Source organism: Cinclus cinclus, chromosome 1 (assembly GCF_963662255.1).
Source record: "Cinclus cinclus chromosome 1, bCinCin1.1, whole genome shotgun sequence".
NCBI classification, from domain to species: domain Eukaryota; kingdom Metazoa; phylum Chordata; class Aves; order Passeriformes; family Cinclidae; genus Cinclus; species Cinclus cinclus.
The window spans coordinates 73,635,796-73,655,187 of NC_085046.1; the positions used below are offsets into that span (position 1 = coordinate 73,635,796).

At 33.9% G+C, this 19,392-nt stretch overlaps 1 protein-coding gene across 2 annotated transcripts in view; it reads left to right on the plus strand.

The window, feature by feature from the left end:
- Positions 1-269: 269 nt before the first annotated feature.
- The window catches only part of LOC134047662 (cadherin-9), a 66,158-nt gene continuing 47,035 nt past the window's right edge, over positions 270-19,392 (plus strand). Inside the window, exon 1 of one of the 2 annotated variants that reach the window (XM_062499009.1) lies at positions 270-500. In XM_062499009.1, the coding sequence (XP_062354993.1) occupies positions 270-500 (231 nt within the window). The remainder of the gene's footprint in view (positions 501-19,392) is intronic. The other variant, XM_062499093.1, reaches the window with a different exon arrangement.

Sequence of the window (19,392 nt, forward strand, 5' to 3'; positions counted from 1 at the left end):
CATGTGAGTGAACTAGTATAAGATGAAAAAAGACAATAAAGAACTTGACCTAAAACTCTTTGAGTAATTTTCAGGGTTATTTATCATTCCCATGGGTAACTGTTGTGATCACTAGACTGTGTTCCTATTTCCTTGGGGGAAAAAGTTATTGCAACTTACACAAACACTTTTCTCTGTCCCCTAGGTTTTTCTTACAAGAGGAATATAACATTTGAAAAACTTGTTCTGGTGAATTATTAGAGGAGTGGAGGCTAACAACACCTCTGGAAATGATGAGGACTCACTCCTTTCTGACAGTTTTGCTTTGGAGCTCTGTGTTTTATGTGGTTCATATGACACCATCCCAAAAAAGGACTAACAAGCACTCACACAGTGAAAGGATAACAGGATTGTCAGACAATGATGGAAAAACACTGCACCGCACCAAACGTGGTTGGATGTGGAATCAATTTTTCTTGCTGGAGGAGTATACAGGTCCAGATACTCAATACGTGGGCAAGGTAAGCCTTGTGTTTAAAGGATTCTTTAAAGGTGGTGCATCTAACACCCTTGGTATTTCACTGCTTCTCCACAGCTATTTTGCTTTTTGTACAGCAGTGGTCCCAATTTTTCGTTATGTCAAAGCACACCACAGAACACCTGAGGTTCCATGATTGTTCAAAGGTATGAGAGAAATGAAAAAGTTCAGTTAAAATAAAAAAAAAGGAAACTGTTCAGACTAGAATGTTCCAATTTCTTATTATATATGCCCATGCAAGTTTTATTCCTTTTTTAACTGTTAAGAGAATTAGAGAATAGAAAAGTTATGATTTCATTCACCTTGTGCCAGTGTACTGGGCTGTGTACTTTCTCAAGTGAAATATACAGTTCTATTAACAATAAAATTGCTGTCTCTCCATGATTCCAAGCAGAGGTGTAGTGTCTGAGGAAAAAATATTAGTGTTTTGTGATTTCTGAAATTGAAAACTTTACTTAATTACTTGAAGGGTTTTACATTCTTTAAGAGCTATTTACATCAGGTGTTGTCGACAATAGCAACTCTGAATTCCAGTTGCCTCCAGTCCTACATTTTCTATTTACATGAAACTCAAAAATTTCTACATATTTAGTCCTCTGGTGTCTCACCATCCACAGATCTGACTTATGGTCTAGAATAACCTAGTTATTTTTATCATGATCTAGAATATCAGATATCTAGAATACACCTAGAGTGACTTACAATTAAGGAAATGTTTATTTTAATGGCTTAAATTAGCAAATGTCTAATTCAGTTTCTGTCATTCATCCACAATGCTGTCACTAGCTCTTATTGTCAGGCAAGTCTCTCCTTTTCAGGTGTCTAGCTACTAAATTGATTTGGACATTTGTAGATAAAAGATCCAAAATTTTTTTAAACATTAGCTAATGTCTCTCGTCATGGCAGGCATTATCATCTGGAAAACATGAAAAACATCTCCCTGTATTAAGAAACAAATGTCAAAGAAATCTGCCCTTATAACTGTGAACTTGATCATTAACTTGTTCATATCAGCACCTGTACAATTCTGTTTTTCATTAAATAAATTCTGACATGAAGTAGCAGAAATAAGACAAAGGTGAATAATCCTATTGCTAGATCTGTTTATCAGGGTCTAAAATAGGAAGGTTTGTCGTAGGCAAAGGGGTCTTCAAGAAAGGAGGAACTAATCTCATAGAGATATTTCTAAAAAAACCAATATGTTTGCAAGCATTTTTCTAATATTGAGTAGACTTGTCAAGAAAGCATACAAAAAGGTGCACAGTAATTCAAACTACATGGCTGTAAATCTACCTAGAATGACAGAAGTAGAATGATTTTTTTTTAAATAGAAATCTGTCATAAAGAAGTAAATGTCAAATATTAGAGCTGCTTCCAATTTCAGTCCTGCTGAATAAATTACTTCAAACCACTTTAACAGTCAAATAAATTAAGCTTACATTTAAACCATCACCACCATCCCTCTTTCACACAAAGAATGCTTGCATGTTGTAATGCAACAGATGCAAACTTACCAGAGTGAGGTAAGATTACATCCTACTTTTTCAAACTAACTAAAATTATTGGACCTTATTAGCATCCATTTAAGTCCAGGAAGAAAAACCAGATGGCTATAGAGTAGTTGGATCTGGTATGTTTCACTTCTTATAACTCAAATTACATGTTGAGATTTTTTACACTTCCCTGCAAAATATTACAGAAAGATCTCTGAGAGAGGTCAGCACCACTGATTTTCTAAACAGATGGACATCACCCCAAATATTAGCCTGTGTTTCAGGGGAGTGCATTGAACTAATGAACCTCATGTGGTTTCATTAATTTTAAAATTGCTTATACCATGATGAAATTATCACAGTTCTGTCCTCAGTGGTATAAAATCATGCTAAATCCATTTTGAGTTAGTTCAAATTATCTTAGGTACATGTGGCATACAGCACCAAGAGGGAGGTGCTACAACAATAAGTCAAAGAAAGAATGTTTTTAAAGAAAGAAAAGCACCCCAGCAACGTCATTGGACAACATTATTCTGAGAAAGGCTTAAATCTCAGGTTTAGTATTCTCCTCTTCAAAGTGATGGTAATTAGCAAACTAGTATGTGTGAAGTAAGAGCACTTTTATTCCAACCCATGGGGACTAGTTCATAGCAAGCATTCTTATCTATCCCCTCTTTAATATGGATATGCACAGGCAGAGGGGCTACTAGGGTAGAATAACAAATGTAGAACTAAAATTTAAATAAATTGAATCAAGAAATTTTTATCAGAAAATAAACTTTGAGGGGATCATAGCCATAATATTTAAAAATTAGTTGTCCTTTATGTTTTGCAGCAGTACATTGAAGTGATTTCAAGAGATGAGATTTTCCCTCTTTTAAGTCACTCAATTACATTTTTTACACAGAAGCTATCCTCTCCCTATATCAAATAGGCACTTGGCTAATAAAAGGCTGCTCATCTTGATGGGCAGATAATGGGTGAAGTACCATGCAATATATGTAAGATCCAATCATAGACATTACGACCAAATACCTATCATATCCCAGAATTTTAATAAGAAGGAACAAACAAGAATAAAAATATTTATTCACACCATCTGCAACTTTTCTTTCTCATAATAAGAGGGGAAAATAAAAAAATCAAATAAAAGAATAAATATCAGTGCTCAAAATTAGCTGCTCATGAATAACCTGTTTAATAACTTCCATAAAAATAAATTAACTGGGTTCTGCATGTCATAAGCAGCATTTAAATGGTATAAAAACTGAAGAAATATTGCTTTTCTATCGCCAGTTAACCAAGGAATTTGTATCATGGCATTTGTTTCTGTGTTGTCTTAACAAGATATATAAAGTGAAAAGAAAAACTAGCAAGAGGATAGGTTTATTGGCCTGGGGGAAGTGTTTGGCTTGGTTTGGTTTTTGGAAGGGTGGGGTACAACATGCATTTAAATGCAGACTTTTTTCATGTAATCTGCATTTATAAATATTCAGACATATACAAGTAAGGTTGTATGCTGTAGCAGTCTGTCATAAGAAAAGAGAGAGACAAAACCAAAAGAACTTAATTAAACTTTGTAAATAATTATTAACTAAATTACTATTTAATTTAAAAACAATAAAAGAAGTGTCACTTAATTGCCAACCTCACCAGACTTGGTTATTTATTAAGAATTTCCCTCAAATGCCCCTTTGTACTGAATGGTTTTGAGTTTTTTTTTCTTATTATTTAATGGAATTAGATACTGTTTTCTTGTAAATATAGACTTCAAATATACTAATGGCAGAAAGTTTTATTTTACATTTCTTTGCTCTCTGCTTTTGGTACACCTACCAGTCCAGAGTAGGCTCCTTCTTAATATGAAAAGCAGCAGAGAATTTGGAAACCTGAGAGCAGTAAAGTGCTTCTTTCATTAGCCTTATCCTCACTCATTCATGTTCTCTGAACATGTTGCTGAGGCCTTGGCCATACTCAGTCACTGCCCTGAGCAGTTTGGGAAGAAGATGCTTATGGCTCACAGGGGTGACCCAAACCAGCTGGCTCTTGGCAACACTGCAGTGCCCAAACCAGCAGTAACCTTAGTTGCTCCATCCTGAGCTGTAATGTTCTCTTACATAGTAGCTTTTATTAATCACCGAATATTATTTTCTTCGGTACTGAGGTTTTTATCGTAATCTTGTGTTTGTAGTGTGAGAAAACTTACATTTTTACTTGTGGCCTAAATCAAATTATGCCATTTTTTTCCATGAGGATTTCTTCACAGTGCTTGCTATTTTCCCTCTACAGAGTCAGTTTAAGAATGACCTATAAAGATGAGAGAATATGCAGGTGTACTATCCCTTCAGAGTTTCAAATGTACCCTCTAATTTGTTATAGCTACATTCCATTTGTCCCCCTGTAAAACTGTTGCAATCAGGACAGCAACTAAAAGTGCCTAGAAACAGAATGTTTTTTGATATCTTTTAACTTAGTTCTATGGTAAATTGAAAAAAACAAAACAAAACAGAAAACAAACAAATGAAAAACAAACAAAACAAAACTAACAGAATCATATTATATAATTAAAACAATATAATTTAACTGGGGGAAGATTTCATCACATCCTCAATATATTCAATCTAGTATGCACTGTATTCCAAAGCCATCTTATAAATCATAACTTTTGAAGACAATCTAATAATATGTTGTCATTAGAATTTCTTTTCCTAAAGTAAAACAAATACTTTAAGATTTAATAAAGGTGAAAAATTATTACGTTCTCTAGTTTCTCTTCTCAAAAAACTGTCTGACCAATATTTAAAAATACAAAAAAATTGCTTTGATTTGTAAATTAATGTCATCTCCACTTATACTGTATTCTTCAGTTAGCACATTTTTTCAATAAATATTTGATCTAGTTTCAAGCAACGATATCCTAGGTGGATGAATCACCAAAATAAAGTTAAAATTGAAGCAGACAAACATAGGGGAATAATTTTAAAATTCCACAAGATCCTGTCTTAAACACATTCATAACTTAATTGCAAACACCAGTAAAGAGCCATAACTTTACTTGTTTTAAAATAATTTATTTTCTGAAGGCTTCCAACATAAACCTTATTGAAAAAATTCTGGAAGTAAAATTTATTTTTGCAAAAAATATAATTTAAAAAGTCTTCAATAAATTTTGCTGTTTTAAAAAGAAGGCTGGAGGACGAGGGAAGAAAAGGATGAAAGACAAATGTTACATCTTCTAAACACAATGAGATTCTTTTTTTCCTAGAAAGGACAGCAGTAATTTCAGACAACCTAAATACATTTATAATTGAAGTTTCAAAAATATCGAAAAAGATCTAATCACATCATGCATAACCCAAATATAAATAGTTTAAATATGAATTATCTCTAATGTTACATTGCGATAATGGGCCTAAGCTAGAATTTTGCTGTCAAATTTGAACATCATATTTCATATAAAATAAAGAATTATTTTTGAAAACAACTGCAATGATCAGAGGCTTCAAAGACATGAGTAACAAGAGTGAATTGGCATTGTGTGGTACAGATAGAACAGCTGTCATGAGATCTGACAGCTTCTGTTTCTTCACCTACATAAAAGGCTATTAAAAAAAACAATCTGAAATTCTTGTCATGTTCAGGGCAAGAAATTGGGTTCATATTGTCATAAGGTTGATTTACAGTCATCATCAGGAAAAAGTTTTTGATAGTAAATACAGTCAATACAGTTAAGTACTAGGTAAAGAGCTCTCAGTGAGACAGGATTGTGTTGATGCTGGAGGTTTTCATAACAAACCAAAAAACCACATGCCAGAAAGTTTACAGAGATCCTACTCAGAGGCTGGAGCCTGTATATCATTTTAGGGCCCTGTCTATTCTGTCCTCAAGGATTCTGTGTGTGTTTTTCAAGTTCAACTGTTAAATCAGCTAAACTTGTTTTGAGGGGAAAACATAATATAAATCTGACCCAAAAAAAAAAAGTCAACCCAGAAAACTTAAGAAATGAGAAAATCCTCAAACCTTTTATTGCACATTTCCCCTTTCTCCTTTCCTTTTTTTTTTTCCATTTCCTTGTCCTTTCTTCCCTCTCCTCTTTGCGGACAGAACATCCAGTATGCAATGATTTTCAATTTAAAAATAATAAAGCAGGAAGCTACCAAATATGTGCCTTTATAGATGCTTAATGGAAAAAGGGGGATTTGCAATGTAATTTTTGAAAATTTAGCAACACTAATTGAAAACTTCATCCATAGCAAAAATGCAGGCATCTAAATAATTATTAAGCTACTTTTAAAACCAAAGGCAATGCAAGGCAATTCAACATACGCAAAACCAGCGTTATTTCTCCAATTCTTTCCCCCTTTTCCTCTCTCCCTCCATGCTTCTCTCAGGTGAGGAAAAGGTTATGCTCACCCAATACCCAGCCTAGCAGCAGTGGTGTGGAATCTACTTCATAGTTCACCTTGGTGCTTGCTCTTGGCTTAGTCACAGCCGCTCTTCCTTGAGGATGTCCTGAGTGTGCTCAGAGCACCAAGGGGGTGGGACAAGAAAATAGGAATGGAGGTCGGGGACCTGCACAGTGGAGGCCTCCCCTGTGGAGTTCACTGGGATTGAGCATGTTGACAAGCTAATAAAAAAAAAAAGTGTTGAAATAAAACCACCTGCTATAAAGACATAGTGGCCATGGAGAATGGAGTCCTCTTCTATATGCTGTGGTAATTTCCAGCTGCCAGCTAACACATAATTTTAATTTCAATAAAAATGGCTTTTCTGAGCATAAAATCTCTTGTTCTTGTCAAGCTCCGTATGTGAAAAGGTCTAAGGTCTGTCTTGAAGATCTCTCTGGCTCAGGAGCTTGACGCAATAGGTAATTGTTATTCATAGAATAGCTCTATCTTATTAAAAGTTCCTTGGCTAGTATTTCTAATCCTTGCAACATTAAGCCTGGGAAAAGATTAGACTAGTGGCAATCTGCAGACCAATCATTATCTATTATCAGGCAATCATTTATTGTTCATGAAAAGGTGGGAGGCTGAGAAATATGTATGTAGTGAAATATTTTTCATTATGTTATTTATTCCCTTGATTACATTATGGGAATGATTCTGGAGAGGGGAAGTGCTTTGACTGTATTTTGGTTTACTGGCACCTGCCAGCCCTTCCAGTGATAGAGTGCAAAAGCCATTAGAGCAAAACGATATGTGACTACCTAAAAGGTCAATTTGACAGCATCAGAGGATTGTTTTGTGCAATGTCTTGTCTGTCAGGGAAAGGGTTATGAATAGTCATCTTGACAACAAATACTGAAGCTGTCAACAAGCAACTGCCAAGAACAGCAAGTGTTTTCTTCCTATATGTGCCTGATACATCAAATCTTGTGTATTACAGGAACCATCACACATTTCAGTCTTCTGGAAACTGAAAAAAATGTTAGTCTAGTCCATGTAATTGGCCAATTTAACACTGTGCTGGATATCAATCAAAAGAGGAACGTGTGTACATTTATCAGTTTTGGAGATACATAACCATGGTCCGATCGTTGCTGTATGTATTCCTGTAGCAGCACAAACACACTGCGCAAACTTCCACTCACTCTTACATCAATCTAGGGGCAAGAAACCTTGCTGAAATCCCTCTTTTCTGTTTATACACAGTAAAATGTAGTAAAATTATTAAAGAAAGCATTGCAGCCTCAATGAAGGTTTCAGAAGTCACAAATTCTTCTCTTTCTTCACATTTCAGACACAAGTATGTCCATTTCAGATGGAGGCCACTATCACACTTTTTTTTTCTTTTTTTTTTCAAATTTTGAGTGCAAGAAAATGACAACCTGGGTGATAATATTGAGTTATTTAGCTGACGATAAATTCTTTTCACATATTGTCCATTTCCATAGGAGGAACTTAAAGAGAAATGGCACCAATTCTTCTTTACTTTAGTTGTAAAACTCTTGCCAGAATCTCAAAGAGGTCTTTAGAATGGTTGATTCAGCTACAAAAAGGAATTTTTAGCCCATATCCTGCCAAAAACTAATTGGTAATGCTGTAAATAATTATTTATAAAATTTGATTAAATTTTTAATATAAATTTTACTTTATTTTTTTCCATCAGTAAATTGTAATTGCCAACATTTCTCTAATGAAGCTTTTCCTCAGAACATGTGCATCTGTGTATGAGTTTTTCCCACACAACATTATAAAAATAAACCTCTGAAATATAATAAAAATAGCCATGAAGTATTGGGCTAAATCAAAAATCAGGGTGCACTATGAAAAGGAGAAAGATACAGAGTCAAATATTTACTATCTGCCTACTTGGGGAACAGTGCATTTTGTGAATTTGTGATATAATTGGTTACTTTAACTTTTCTTAATGCATAACAATTAACAAGAGATATTAAATGAGATATTTTTATAATTCTACTCAAGTATTCATAAAACTAATCTACCTAACTTAAAATTTGTACTAATCATCACCTGTAGCCATATTTGCCCTTTGAACTGTTACTACATATTTCTGATTAAGAACTGAATTAAACTAAATTTTCAAATATTGAGAATAAATTTGGTTCTTATAAAAAAGTTCTGGCTTACAACTTCTATGCAGTTAAATTGAATTAAACATTAATACATCACACTGATAAAAATGTTGCAGGTACTGATGCAACCGTTAAAAATGGTGCTCTTCTGATAGTTCAGTCTTACAGGGATTGTGGAAGTAAACATATTTTTCTTTTTAATAAGCATTTCTGATGAATAAACCCTGTCAGATACCAGGAGGTAACAGAGCATTAAATGTTCATATACAACAGGTAGCTGACTGATAAGAACTAATTAAAAAATGAAAAATAAAATACTGAAAGTATTTGGTTTCCCTTTCTCTCTGCCATTACAGCATTTGAAGTGGTGAGATTAAAATTAAAATCCCTGTAAAACAACATTAAAAAAAAAACCAGGGAAAAATGACTGTATATGCTGTGTAAAAGGAAAGATATATGCTGTGACAGGAAGAAATAAACATTTGTCCTTAATTTTAAACCTATATTAATTTATATAAATTAGATATTAATTAGATATAAACAAGTGGTGCAGACAACATTAATTTAAAGAGGAATTTGGCATGGGAACAAATATTTCTGTATCCATCATCACTGAAGCAAATGGAAGAAGGATTGTTGCAAGAAAGCAAAATAAATCACTAAAGTGTGTTGGTTTTTTTTTTTTTAACTCTAAATTTCACAAAACGTGCAAACACATTAATTTCTGTAAAGACTAGTAATTATGAATGGAAGAGGTCATGTTTTGATTCCCACACACTCCAGATGAAAAATTTAGAATCAAGTACAGAAAGGCATGAAGACAAGGGAAAAATACGAATCTATGGTAGAAGAAATTGTTCAGTCCCTCAAAAATATTGAGGGAAACAGGAATCACCCATGCTATTTGCATCTTATTATAGATACTGCAATTAACATTCTTTCTACTTCAAATGGGTAAATCTGGTCTAAGTTCAGACTGTCTAAAAGAAAAAGAAACAACACCCCCCCCCACCACCTTCCCCATTTAAAATCCTTTTATTGTCCTGAAAATTATGAACAGGATGAAAAAAGGATTTACGCTGATCGCTTTGATGGGAATAAAAGAGAAAAGGATAATTCAAATGTTAAAATCATTATTCTAGAATGAATAATTTCCACTTCCTTAAGTATCATTCTGTGAAATATATCAAAGTATTTTATATTAAATGAATATCACCTATGACGAGACAGGCACTGACAAAACAATCTCTTCAGAGGAGAAAACTGCAACAAAGTTGCTGAAACAGTGATTTGAGGTCACAGAACAAGTCAATGACCACAGTTTGACGCAGAACAGAATAGCTACTGCATAGGGACAAATTCACATAATGGTAAGGCTTATCTATTTGGAGAGTTCAAGACAGAAAGGACAGCATTCATCAAGAGTGAAAACAATTTGAAAAAAAAAGAACTCATGTTCCCTCATTTTAAATAACAATAAAGTCTCAAGTTCTATCTTAAAACTTATTTTCAAATTTTTTACAAGATCAACATTTGGTCAACATTTGACTCCAGTTGAAGTTGTTGGATAATTAGCAAAACAACCAGTCTTATTATGTGTTCTCTGTCCTTCTCCAAAGTACAGAGAACTTTCTTAGACTAAAATGGATTTCAGAAAAGAATGGAGACAGTCATCATTGAATTCTCAAGTACTCCACCCACAATTTTTTTTTAATAAAGTTATTAGAAAATTATCATCAATGCATTCAGAATTTTATCTGCCTTAACGACACACAAATTCTTTAACTATCCTTGCTGTTGAACTAATAATAGTTTAATTATTCCCATATGCACCTCCTGCTGGTTTGGTTAGGTTTTTTTGTTTGTTTGTTTGTTCGTTTGTTTGTTCCCCCCCACCCCAGTAATATTTGCATTAAAAATATATATATTTTTAATCCCTACTAAATAATTTCTGCATTGTCTAATGTCTCCTTATTAATCTCTCTTTATCTGACAAGCTTGCAGATTCATCTGTTGAATGAAACATGAAGCAGCACTGTTGGTCTGCAGGGTTTTATGCTTGGTTTGGGCCTTATGCTTTGATTTCTCTTTGTGCTACTTCTCTTTCATGGAGTTTTCATCTGAAGTCCCAGGCAGCTTTGTCCTGGCTCCCCTCTAAGCTACACACTTCATGTCTAATCAGACAGGTACAATCACCCTGTGGTTTGTGCAGAGCCGAAGTCCATCTCCGGTGCCCTCCAAGTGGAGTTACCGGTTTCTGTTGTGCCAGGGAGGTCATTAAGAAATGTTGGCAACTATTTCAGACTCTGCCTTGTCTTGGCCTCATTACAGTTATGACCTTCCAAAGATGGTATTTTGAAACAAGATTTAAAAGAACTATATATGAGTAAGTAATGCACATTTCAGTAAATACAAAAGGAGTGACAAATAAGAAAAAGAAGAAAATACACAAAATATTTTTTTTTTCTGACTACCGGTTTTCATGACACTCTTCTTAAAAGAAAAGCTTGCCTTAGGAGGTTATCTTATCATAAGACAAATTCAAGGCTCAGCATTTATTATGTCCTGCCCTGATTAAAACCTTTTTCTTTGATATACCTACCTTTGATAGTCTTCTTCCTAGGTTTTACCTGGAGCTGGGCATATGCCTGTCTTGGAGCAGACATGGGATGAGGGAATTGTACTCACACTGATGAAGGAATGATAGGGACTAGAGAATACTTTCACTAACTACTCTTGAGTTGGTATGACAATTTACATTTTCAACACAGTTAGCAGAACAGAGAAATGGTGTAATACTCAAAATTAACTTCAGTCTGCTTTTTTTTTGGGGGGTGGGGGAGGGGCTTGGTCAGCATTGTCAATAGATAAGTAGTAACAAAGGACCTTAGTGATAATTTAAACAATGACCAGACCTTTTTTCTACTACTGTTAATTTGAAAATTTACTTTTAGACAAATATTTAAGATATTTAAAGTGACACCACATAACAATGGAATCCTGAAATTAATAATGAGGAATGAATTAATTTCTTCTTGTGGGGTCTGTATAGTATCCAGAAAATATTTTGTTTACCAGTTTGCAAAGCAGAATCTTAGGGAAAATACATAATTTAAAAATTAATCTTTGTCATAGAGATCACTGTGAATCAATAAGCATGAAAATCAGCATTATATCTTTTTAGATTTGAAATACATTCATGGAAAAACAAGTATGTTTTAAGGGGAGTAAATAACCTATTTTTAATATTTCTGGAAACTGCATATCCAGCAGCTTAAAAACATTTCAGTCAACAGATTTATACTCTGGTTCTGTTTGCTTGGTGCTGAAAACCTGGAAGCCTGTTTACGTATTTAAGGCCAAAAAATACTCTGATTATATTGGCTTACGTCTCAAGATCTTACAGTTCCATTATACTGTATGACTTCCTAGAAACAATGCAGTCTGGATCAGTGCACAACTGTTTATAAGTATACATACATACATATTTTCATGAAATTATGATCAGAAGTGACAAAATACCCAAACATGCATGCTATTGATATATTCTTGAGATTATTGTTTCCATTCCCGGAAACACTTCAACATTCAGTATATTCAGTCCTCATCCAACTTAGGGCAGTAGATAACCAGACAAGTTCAAGGACATTAGATTCAAAAAACAAAATAGAAGAGAACAAATCACAAAACCAAATCCAGGTCTATTATAATTTAAAAGTTCTAAATTGTGGGGCCAGGCAAGCAGGGACTCTAAGATAATCAAACGTTCCATGGTCAGAATGAATGCTCTCTCTTATAAGCCTATTAGTATAGAGCAGAGCTCTGAGCAATTAGCTCTGCAGAGGGTAGAGGATAATCCATCCATATGACAAACTCATGTTGTGTTTAGCCTATCTCTGTGCACATGCTTTGGAACCAAAGGACATTTTGAGTGCCTCTAAAACAGCGAGAAAATTCATGCACACAGACAGACTTCACTCTGGAGTTTCTAGTGAACGAAAAATCTGTGAGAAAGATAACCTCTGTTATTGTAAAGCCTTTAAAATAATGATGGATTTAACATCTGTTCCAGGGATTGATTAAAGTGACAGTGCTTGGTGTTATGATGTCATAATTTCTGACCTGTGAACACAATTGATGACTGGAGTCACTTCCCATAAATCTGTATCTCATATTATGGAATAGAAAAATGATTGTGTTTGGCAAACCATTAATAATAGAAAAAAGTCGGCTTTTTTCATCAGGCTAAAAAACTTCAACTCAGCTGTTGATTTGGAGAGTAGAGAGAGGAAAAAGATATATGTGCTCTTAAATCTAGGTTTTTTTGTGCAGAAGTAAGGATTCAACCACTTTTGCAGGTTTGACTACAACTTATCATAGAGGGTTCTGGAGATACAGAAGATAGGTTAGAAGGGGAAGGAGGCACATGAGAATACAGTTCGGGTTTCCACGACTCCTTCCTACATATGCGGAAGATACACATGGAATTTCCCCATGTATCATTTGAACCAAAAGGCTACTAAGAATTCTGCTGAACTCTCCCTGAATGGAAGCAAGATTTACCATTAAGTACTAAGTAAAAGTAAATCACCACCTGCAGGTGATGTCAACAGTGTTTTTCACAATAACACTCCCTAGAGAATATCTAACAATAGACAGCTGAACACAAGAACCAGATGCTGAAAAGCAGAAGATAAGGAAAGTAAATGTCATTTGCCTTGTTTAATATACAGTCACTTAGGTTTCCATCACACACAGTGTCTGGCTGTTTAATTAAGAAGTTTGTGCTGATGTCACAAATTCAAGTCAGGTAAATACATTGCCATTTAGCACACACATAAAACTTTTGATTAAACACACATAAATAGAAAATTAAAGCAATGCATATACTGCTGCTTCAATCCACACTGAAGAACTACTGCAGCTATTAAGATGTCTTTAGAGTTTTTAATTACTTAAAATGTTAATGAAGGAGAATATTGGCTGAGCTGGTGTTGATGTTATATCCTAACTACTGTGGTTCTCACAGAGCTCTGAAATAATACAGTAGGGGCACTAGTTAATATCCTGCCTGTCACTAGCACTCAATGCATCTGTGTGATTTTAGGTTTGGCTGAGATGATAATACCAGCCCTTATTTCAAGCACACCGCTTTCATTTTTTTTTTTTAAATTAGAATTAAATTATTTTGTTTCAGGTAATAGTTATCCTCTTTGACAAATCTGTCTTCTTTCCCAGCTCTGTATACACAACCTTCTTTAATTGGAGCAAACTAAGAATGATAATTACAGTCAAATTCCTGGGCTCAAATCAATTTGTGCTTTAATACATACTGTTATGACTTGGAAAACTCAATTTCTTTCTGTTTCACAGTTTCAGAATAAATAGCATCATATAATCACCATATATGAATAGAAATTTGATGTAAATAGACACATGGCTTTGTAGAAGAAACACACACGTATTTTCCTTTACTTATGCTTCTTCCCTCAGGCCAGAAGCTTTAGCTAAAAACTATGATTAAAAGGTGTTTGAAAAATCCTACAAATCGAGAAACTTTCTTTATTTTTCTCTGATTTCAGAAAGGGTCACTTTGAACACAGCTGAATATCTTATGCTTCCATGTCCCTTCCCATTGTTTACTATAATATTTAGTGGTTTAAAATTTAGAAGGATATAAGGATATTTCAAAGAATCATACTAAATCTGACTGTTAATGGCATTTTTCGGGTTGATAGTTCATGACATATACAGTCTATTATTCTTTTTCTGCACATTTCCCAGAGCCAGGGGTTCTGGGTACATTGCAGCCAAACCCCAAGACTTTCTAGCTATATAATTTATTAATATAATCCTTCATTATGTTATTTTTATGAAAAATAATTTGAAATTACACATGGCTTAAGTCCTTCCCCTTTAGCTATGAAGAAAGCAATTTTGCAAAAGCTAAACTCAAGGAGAAGACTTTGTACAAGAGGTGAAGTTATGACTTGCATGTGGAAGATGTTCAGGCCTATTCCAGGTGGGATGAAACTATATGATCTTTATGGTCCCTTCCAAACCAAAATATACTGTGATTCTATGTGGAAACAGCTGTGCCAGGAACTAAGAGACTGGATTTACAGTGGTGTGGTAAGGGAGGAGGAATATTTTCCATCTGAAGCATAAATTGCACATTAAATAAAAAATAAATAATAAAAAAAAAAAACACAAAACCCACAAAAACCACAAAACCCACAAAAACCATAAAAAACAGAGGTATTTCCATACAGCTGCATTATGGCTCATCAAAACTTTAAATAGAAATACATCTGGTATAATAAGACAAATAAGTTTTCGTTTTCACAGGGCTAAAAATCTTTGTCTTTCATAGCTTTCAGTTTTCTCCTTCTGACTCATGATAATCTCAAACCAAAATAACTAGCACCATTTTATTCTTATACCTTCAGAAACTGGAGGAAAAACCCAGGTAGTAAACCCTAAGAAACTCCTTTAAGAAAGACCTTTGAATTGCACACATCAAAATAAAACACTCTTCCAGATAAGATTAACAAACAGTGCACACTAGGTAACTCTGAATATCTGAAATACATACAGTGGTATTCAAAATCTTAGCATTAACATTTTCAGTGATTTGTATAAATACAAATACAATCTAACTTTACTTCTGGAAGTGGAAAGAAATCACAGCAAAGACTGCTGTAGACCAGATTTCTTAGGAATTCCATCATTCAAATATAATGCAAAAGGGGAATTAAAGAATCAAGCCATTTAGATTATCACAAAAAAATCACAGTAATTATGAAAATACCTTCACAATTCCACAGGGTGGAGCTAATAAATATTCTGAGGACATTAATACTGTCTATTGTAATTTGTAGGACTTTTACTGAAAAGACTTTTTACTTCTACTTGTACACAATACTAAACAGCGAGTAACAATGAACACCAAACACAATATTGCACAATGCACAATATACAAGGCAATGTGTTTGGCAGTGAACACAAGAAGAAAAGTAACACAACATATCTGTAGCTAACCTGTGGTACCCAGAACTGCTTCCCCACTCCAGGAAAAGACTCAGTTTTGCGTCTTCCTCCTATTTCTCCCTGTCATAGTTTGAGGAAAGGAAATAAAAACAGCTGAGACAAATAGGAACCTCTGCTCAATCCCTTGTCACCAGGATGTTAGAATGTTTGGAGTTTCAAGTATTTGGGTCTGGGACTAGAAATGCCCACAAATTAATTTGTCCTCCAGATCAGATTCCTCCCTCCCTCCCTACCTACCTACCTGATAAGTTTATGAAACATCTGAACACTTGCTCCCCCTTTTACAATATTTCTGACTTTAAAACTCTGCATTTTCACCTTTTTGCCCTCCCATCTGCATTTGTATTCTAACTTTGACTGTTGCTCCGTGCAATCCTGATTCATCAACATATTCTTTAAGAGGGTGACTTATGTTCTGGTAGTAGTTTCACTAGGACAATGTGGAAATTAGCCTGGTCTTCATCTCCCACTAAAATATGTAGATATACCAATTTAGTGCCACTAAAGAGTTTGTTTGACCACAACAAACCCCCAGTGTATTTAGTTCACTTTAGAGGTAAGGAAAGAAAATTGTTCACACCTACTAGAAAGTATTTTCAGGCAAATAGACCACAGGACATCAGGTGTATGGCAAGTGTATGGGTGGAGGCAGTGGAGGTAAAAGATCTGTAGTAACAGACCTTTTTCTATTCCAAGATACAAATGCACACGGTAAACCTCCTAATTTATAAGCATCAGCACAGTGCCTACCACAACATAAACATGGGTCTGTCTTCTCCCCAAGTGTCCTTGTCTTTAATTTCCCCTCTCCACAAAAGAGATTATACCTCTTTTCTGAGTTCAGGCAACCAAGTAAATACTTTCACTGTATTTATTCATAAACATCACAAAGAATAAATAGCCCTTATTGCATTTTTTTTCTCCTTTTCTTCTGCAACAATAGTTGTACGGAAGTAAACTGCAAATAAAATGAAATCTAAATGAAGTATAGCAATTTCTTCTAAATGCAAAAAAAATGCATTCATATCACCATATAATCTGTTAACTCTGTCCATTGATTCTTTCTTTTTTCATTGATTATGTGTCTGCTTAACTTGAAAAGAGTAACTGTCTATTAGAAAGATTTAAGAATGAGATCAGCTGCAGTTTACAGGAAATTTAGTAAATTAAAACTGTATTAATAAGAAAACATGGACTTTTAAGGAGCTCTTTTCTGAGGCAACTTTGTTACACCGTATTTTGTTTCACATTCCGTACCAATTCCTGAACTTAATAATTTGAGATGTATTTCCACTTCGTACTGTTGTCTTATCTACTGTGCATAATAACAACACGTTTGAGAAAAGTCATGAGTTAGCCTCAGACATACTAAGAATGCCTAGTGAAATAAAATACTGCCTGAAACCAAGAAGTTATGTGCCATAAACAGCTTTTTTGATAAATATTGAGAACTAAATAAGGGTGAAGTATAAATTAGAGGAGCAACATACTTGATTTAGGGAAAATAGAATTATGCTACAGAATTCTGAGATAATCTCTGCTTGTTTACTCATTTATTTATTGAAATTAGAGTAACAGTGATCCACATAAATTTATGTCAAGATTTTTGAGAACATTAATATTTCAATTATCGCATCACATAAATATTCAGTTTAAAAAAATGGATGGGTTAATTTGAGAGAGACATTTTATCTATTCAAAAATAATTTAAGAAAAGAATATAAGAGAATTTATAAGTATGCCCATATTTATGACAAACATTGTTCAAAAAATAGGTGATTTTCATTCTCCTAATTATTGCCAATATCTTTGTCTCTGATGATCCACAGAAAAATTTGTGTTGAGAACAGTTCAGCCAACCACACAGAAAACTACAAAGAGAGAAATGTGTGCAAAAGAATATTAAGAAATCCAGATACTCAGCAGTACATCTAGGTTATGTCTTCATTCCAACATGCTTCAAATTAATTAATGGGAATAGCATTTGTTATCACTGCGTACCATATATACATATTGAGAAATCTAATAATACATTAGATCTGCTTTTGTTTGGGAATTTGCGGGAGGGTGGTGTTGTTTTGATTTTTCTTTGTAGGTTTGATTTGAGGGGGTGATGGTTGTGTTGGTTGTGTGGTTTTTTTGTTGTTTTTTTTTTTTTTTCCTTTATCATAATGTTTCATAGTTATATGACTTACAGAATGAACAATTTGTGATATGAGAAAGGAAATGTTTGAAATGTTCATTTTCCACCTATGCGAAGTTTTTTTGCTTTCTAATCTACCCCAATCCAATTAGAGAAAGTTCATGTAGAATAAACAACAGGAATGACGTTTTTGTTTTCTGTAGATGGTGGGCATTCCCAGACCTTCTGTCGTCTGTAAGAGGTAGAGGGAAAGACAACAGTTCAAGGGTTACTTCAGTTCACATGTATTAATATTATTTTTCCAGTCTGAACATCTGAGTCTCTTTCACACACCTAAATAATTTACTAATGGAAAAAAATCCACAAGCTATTTTACATGTAAAATTATTTACTGTAAAGAAAATTTTTCAATCCTCACTACTTGGTTTTAGTCAATAAAAGGGCATGATTATTATAACACACCACATTTTTGCATGTGATATACTGCAGGAAATTTTCTGTAGACTTTATAGAGAATAATTAACATTTGAAAAGCTGGAATTGTATTTTATATTATAAATTCAAAATATTTAATCAGTTCATAGAAGATTACCAGTCATCAAGAAACACATCATAGATTGGTCAAAATTATACTGCAGTATCTCTTTACAAATATATATATCAGTAGAGTAATTTTGCATAAATCTTCACATTATTTGAAGTTACTCTGCCTCATAATTTGAAATAATATTTTGTAGTTATAAAATTCTAAATAGTAAGAAGCTTTTCATAAGATATGATATTCCAAAATTGTTTCAGAGATAAATGGAGATTCTTCTACAGTGAAGAGCAAAACAAAACATGCATAGGAATTAGAAATTGTCACAGTTAAGATAAGCGATAGCTTGCAAACATACTTTTAGTACTTCCCAATAGTAAATTGGCAATAGGCGGTGGAACTCTTCATTGATAGGAAATCACATTCTAGTCACAACTCTATCACACTTGAAAATTCTGTTTATCATTTGGTAGAAAGATGAGATAAGTAGGAAACTCAAAATACCTATCAAAGCTTGAGTTATCTGACATCTTTATAGATAGTTTGGACAGATGGACAAAATAAATGAACCTAATCTCTGGAGTATCTGTATATTGTTAGGAAGAGGAATAAAGATTGGCAATAGACAAATATGGGGTTTTTTTTATGAGAAAAAGCACACTTTTTAGCACAGAAAAGATCAGTGCTCCCACTACTTGCCTACTGTTATCCCTTTCAATCGGTTATATACCCTGATTAGCAGCAGAGTTGCTCATATGAGCAGTCAAAATAAAGTTGGCAAGCTCGGACTCTGTGTTTACAGTCTGCTCTTCATCTGTACCTTTCAGTGTATAGAACCTCTTTTTAGCTGATGACCGTGCAATCTTTACTAATTTTCACCGGTATTTCTAACAGATAGACACTGAATGCAGTAGGCACTAAAACTGACTATGACGTACCTTAGATGGTTATCACATCCAGTCTGTGGATATCTCTGGAAGACCAAAACAGTAATCAGATAGTATTTAGTGAATAGTGTTTTGATATTGTGTTAAAATAGAGGGAAAATTAAAGCCAATGATTTGGAAAAAAAATCTGTGGCAATCATCCTTCATACAGGTAGAATAATATAAA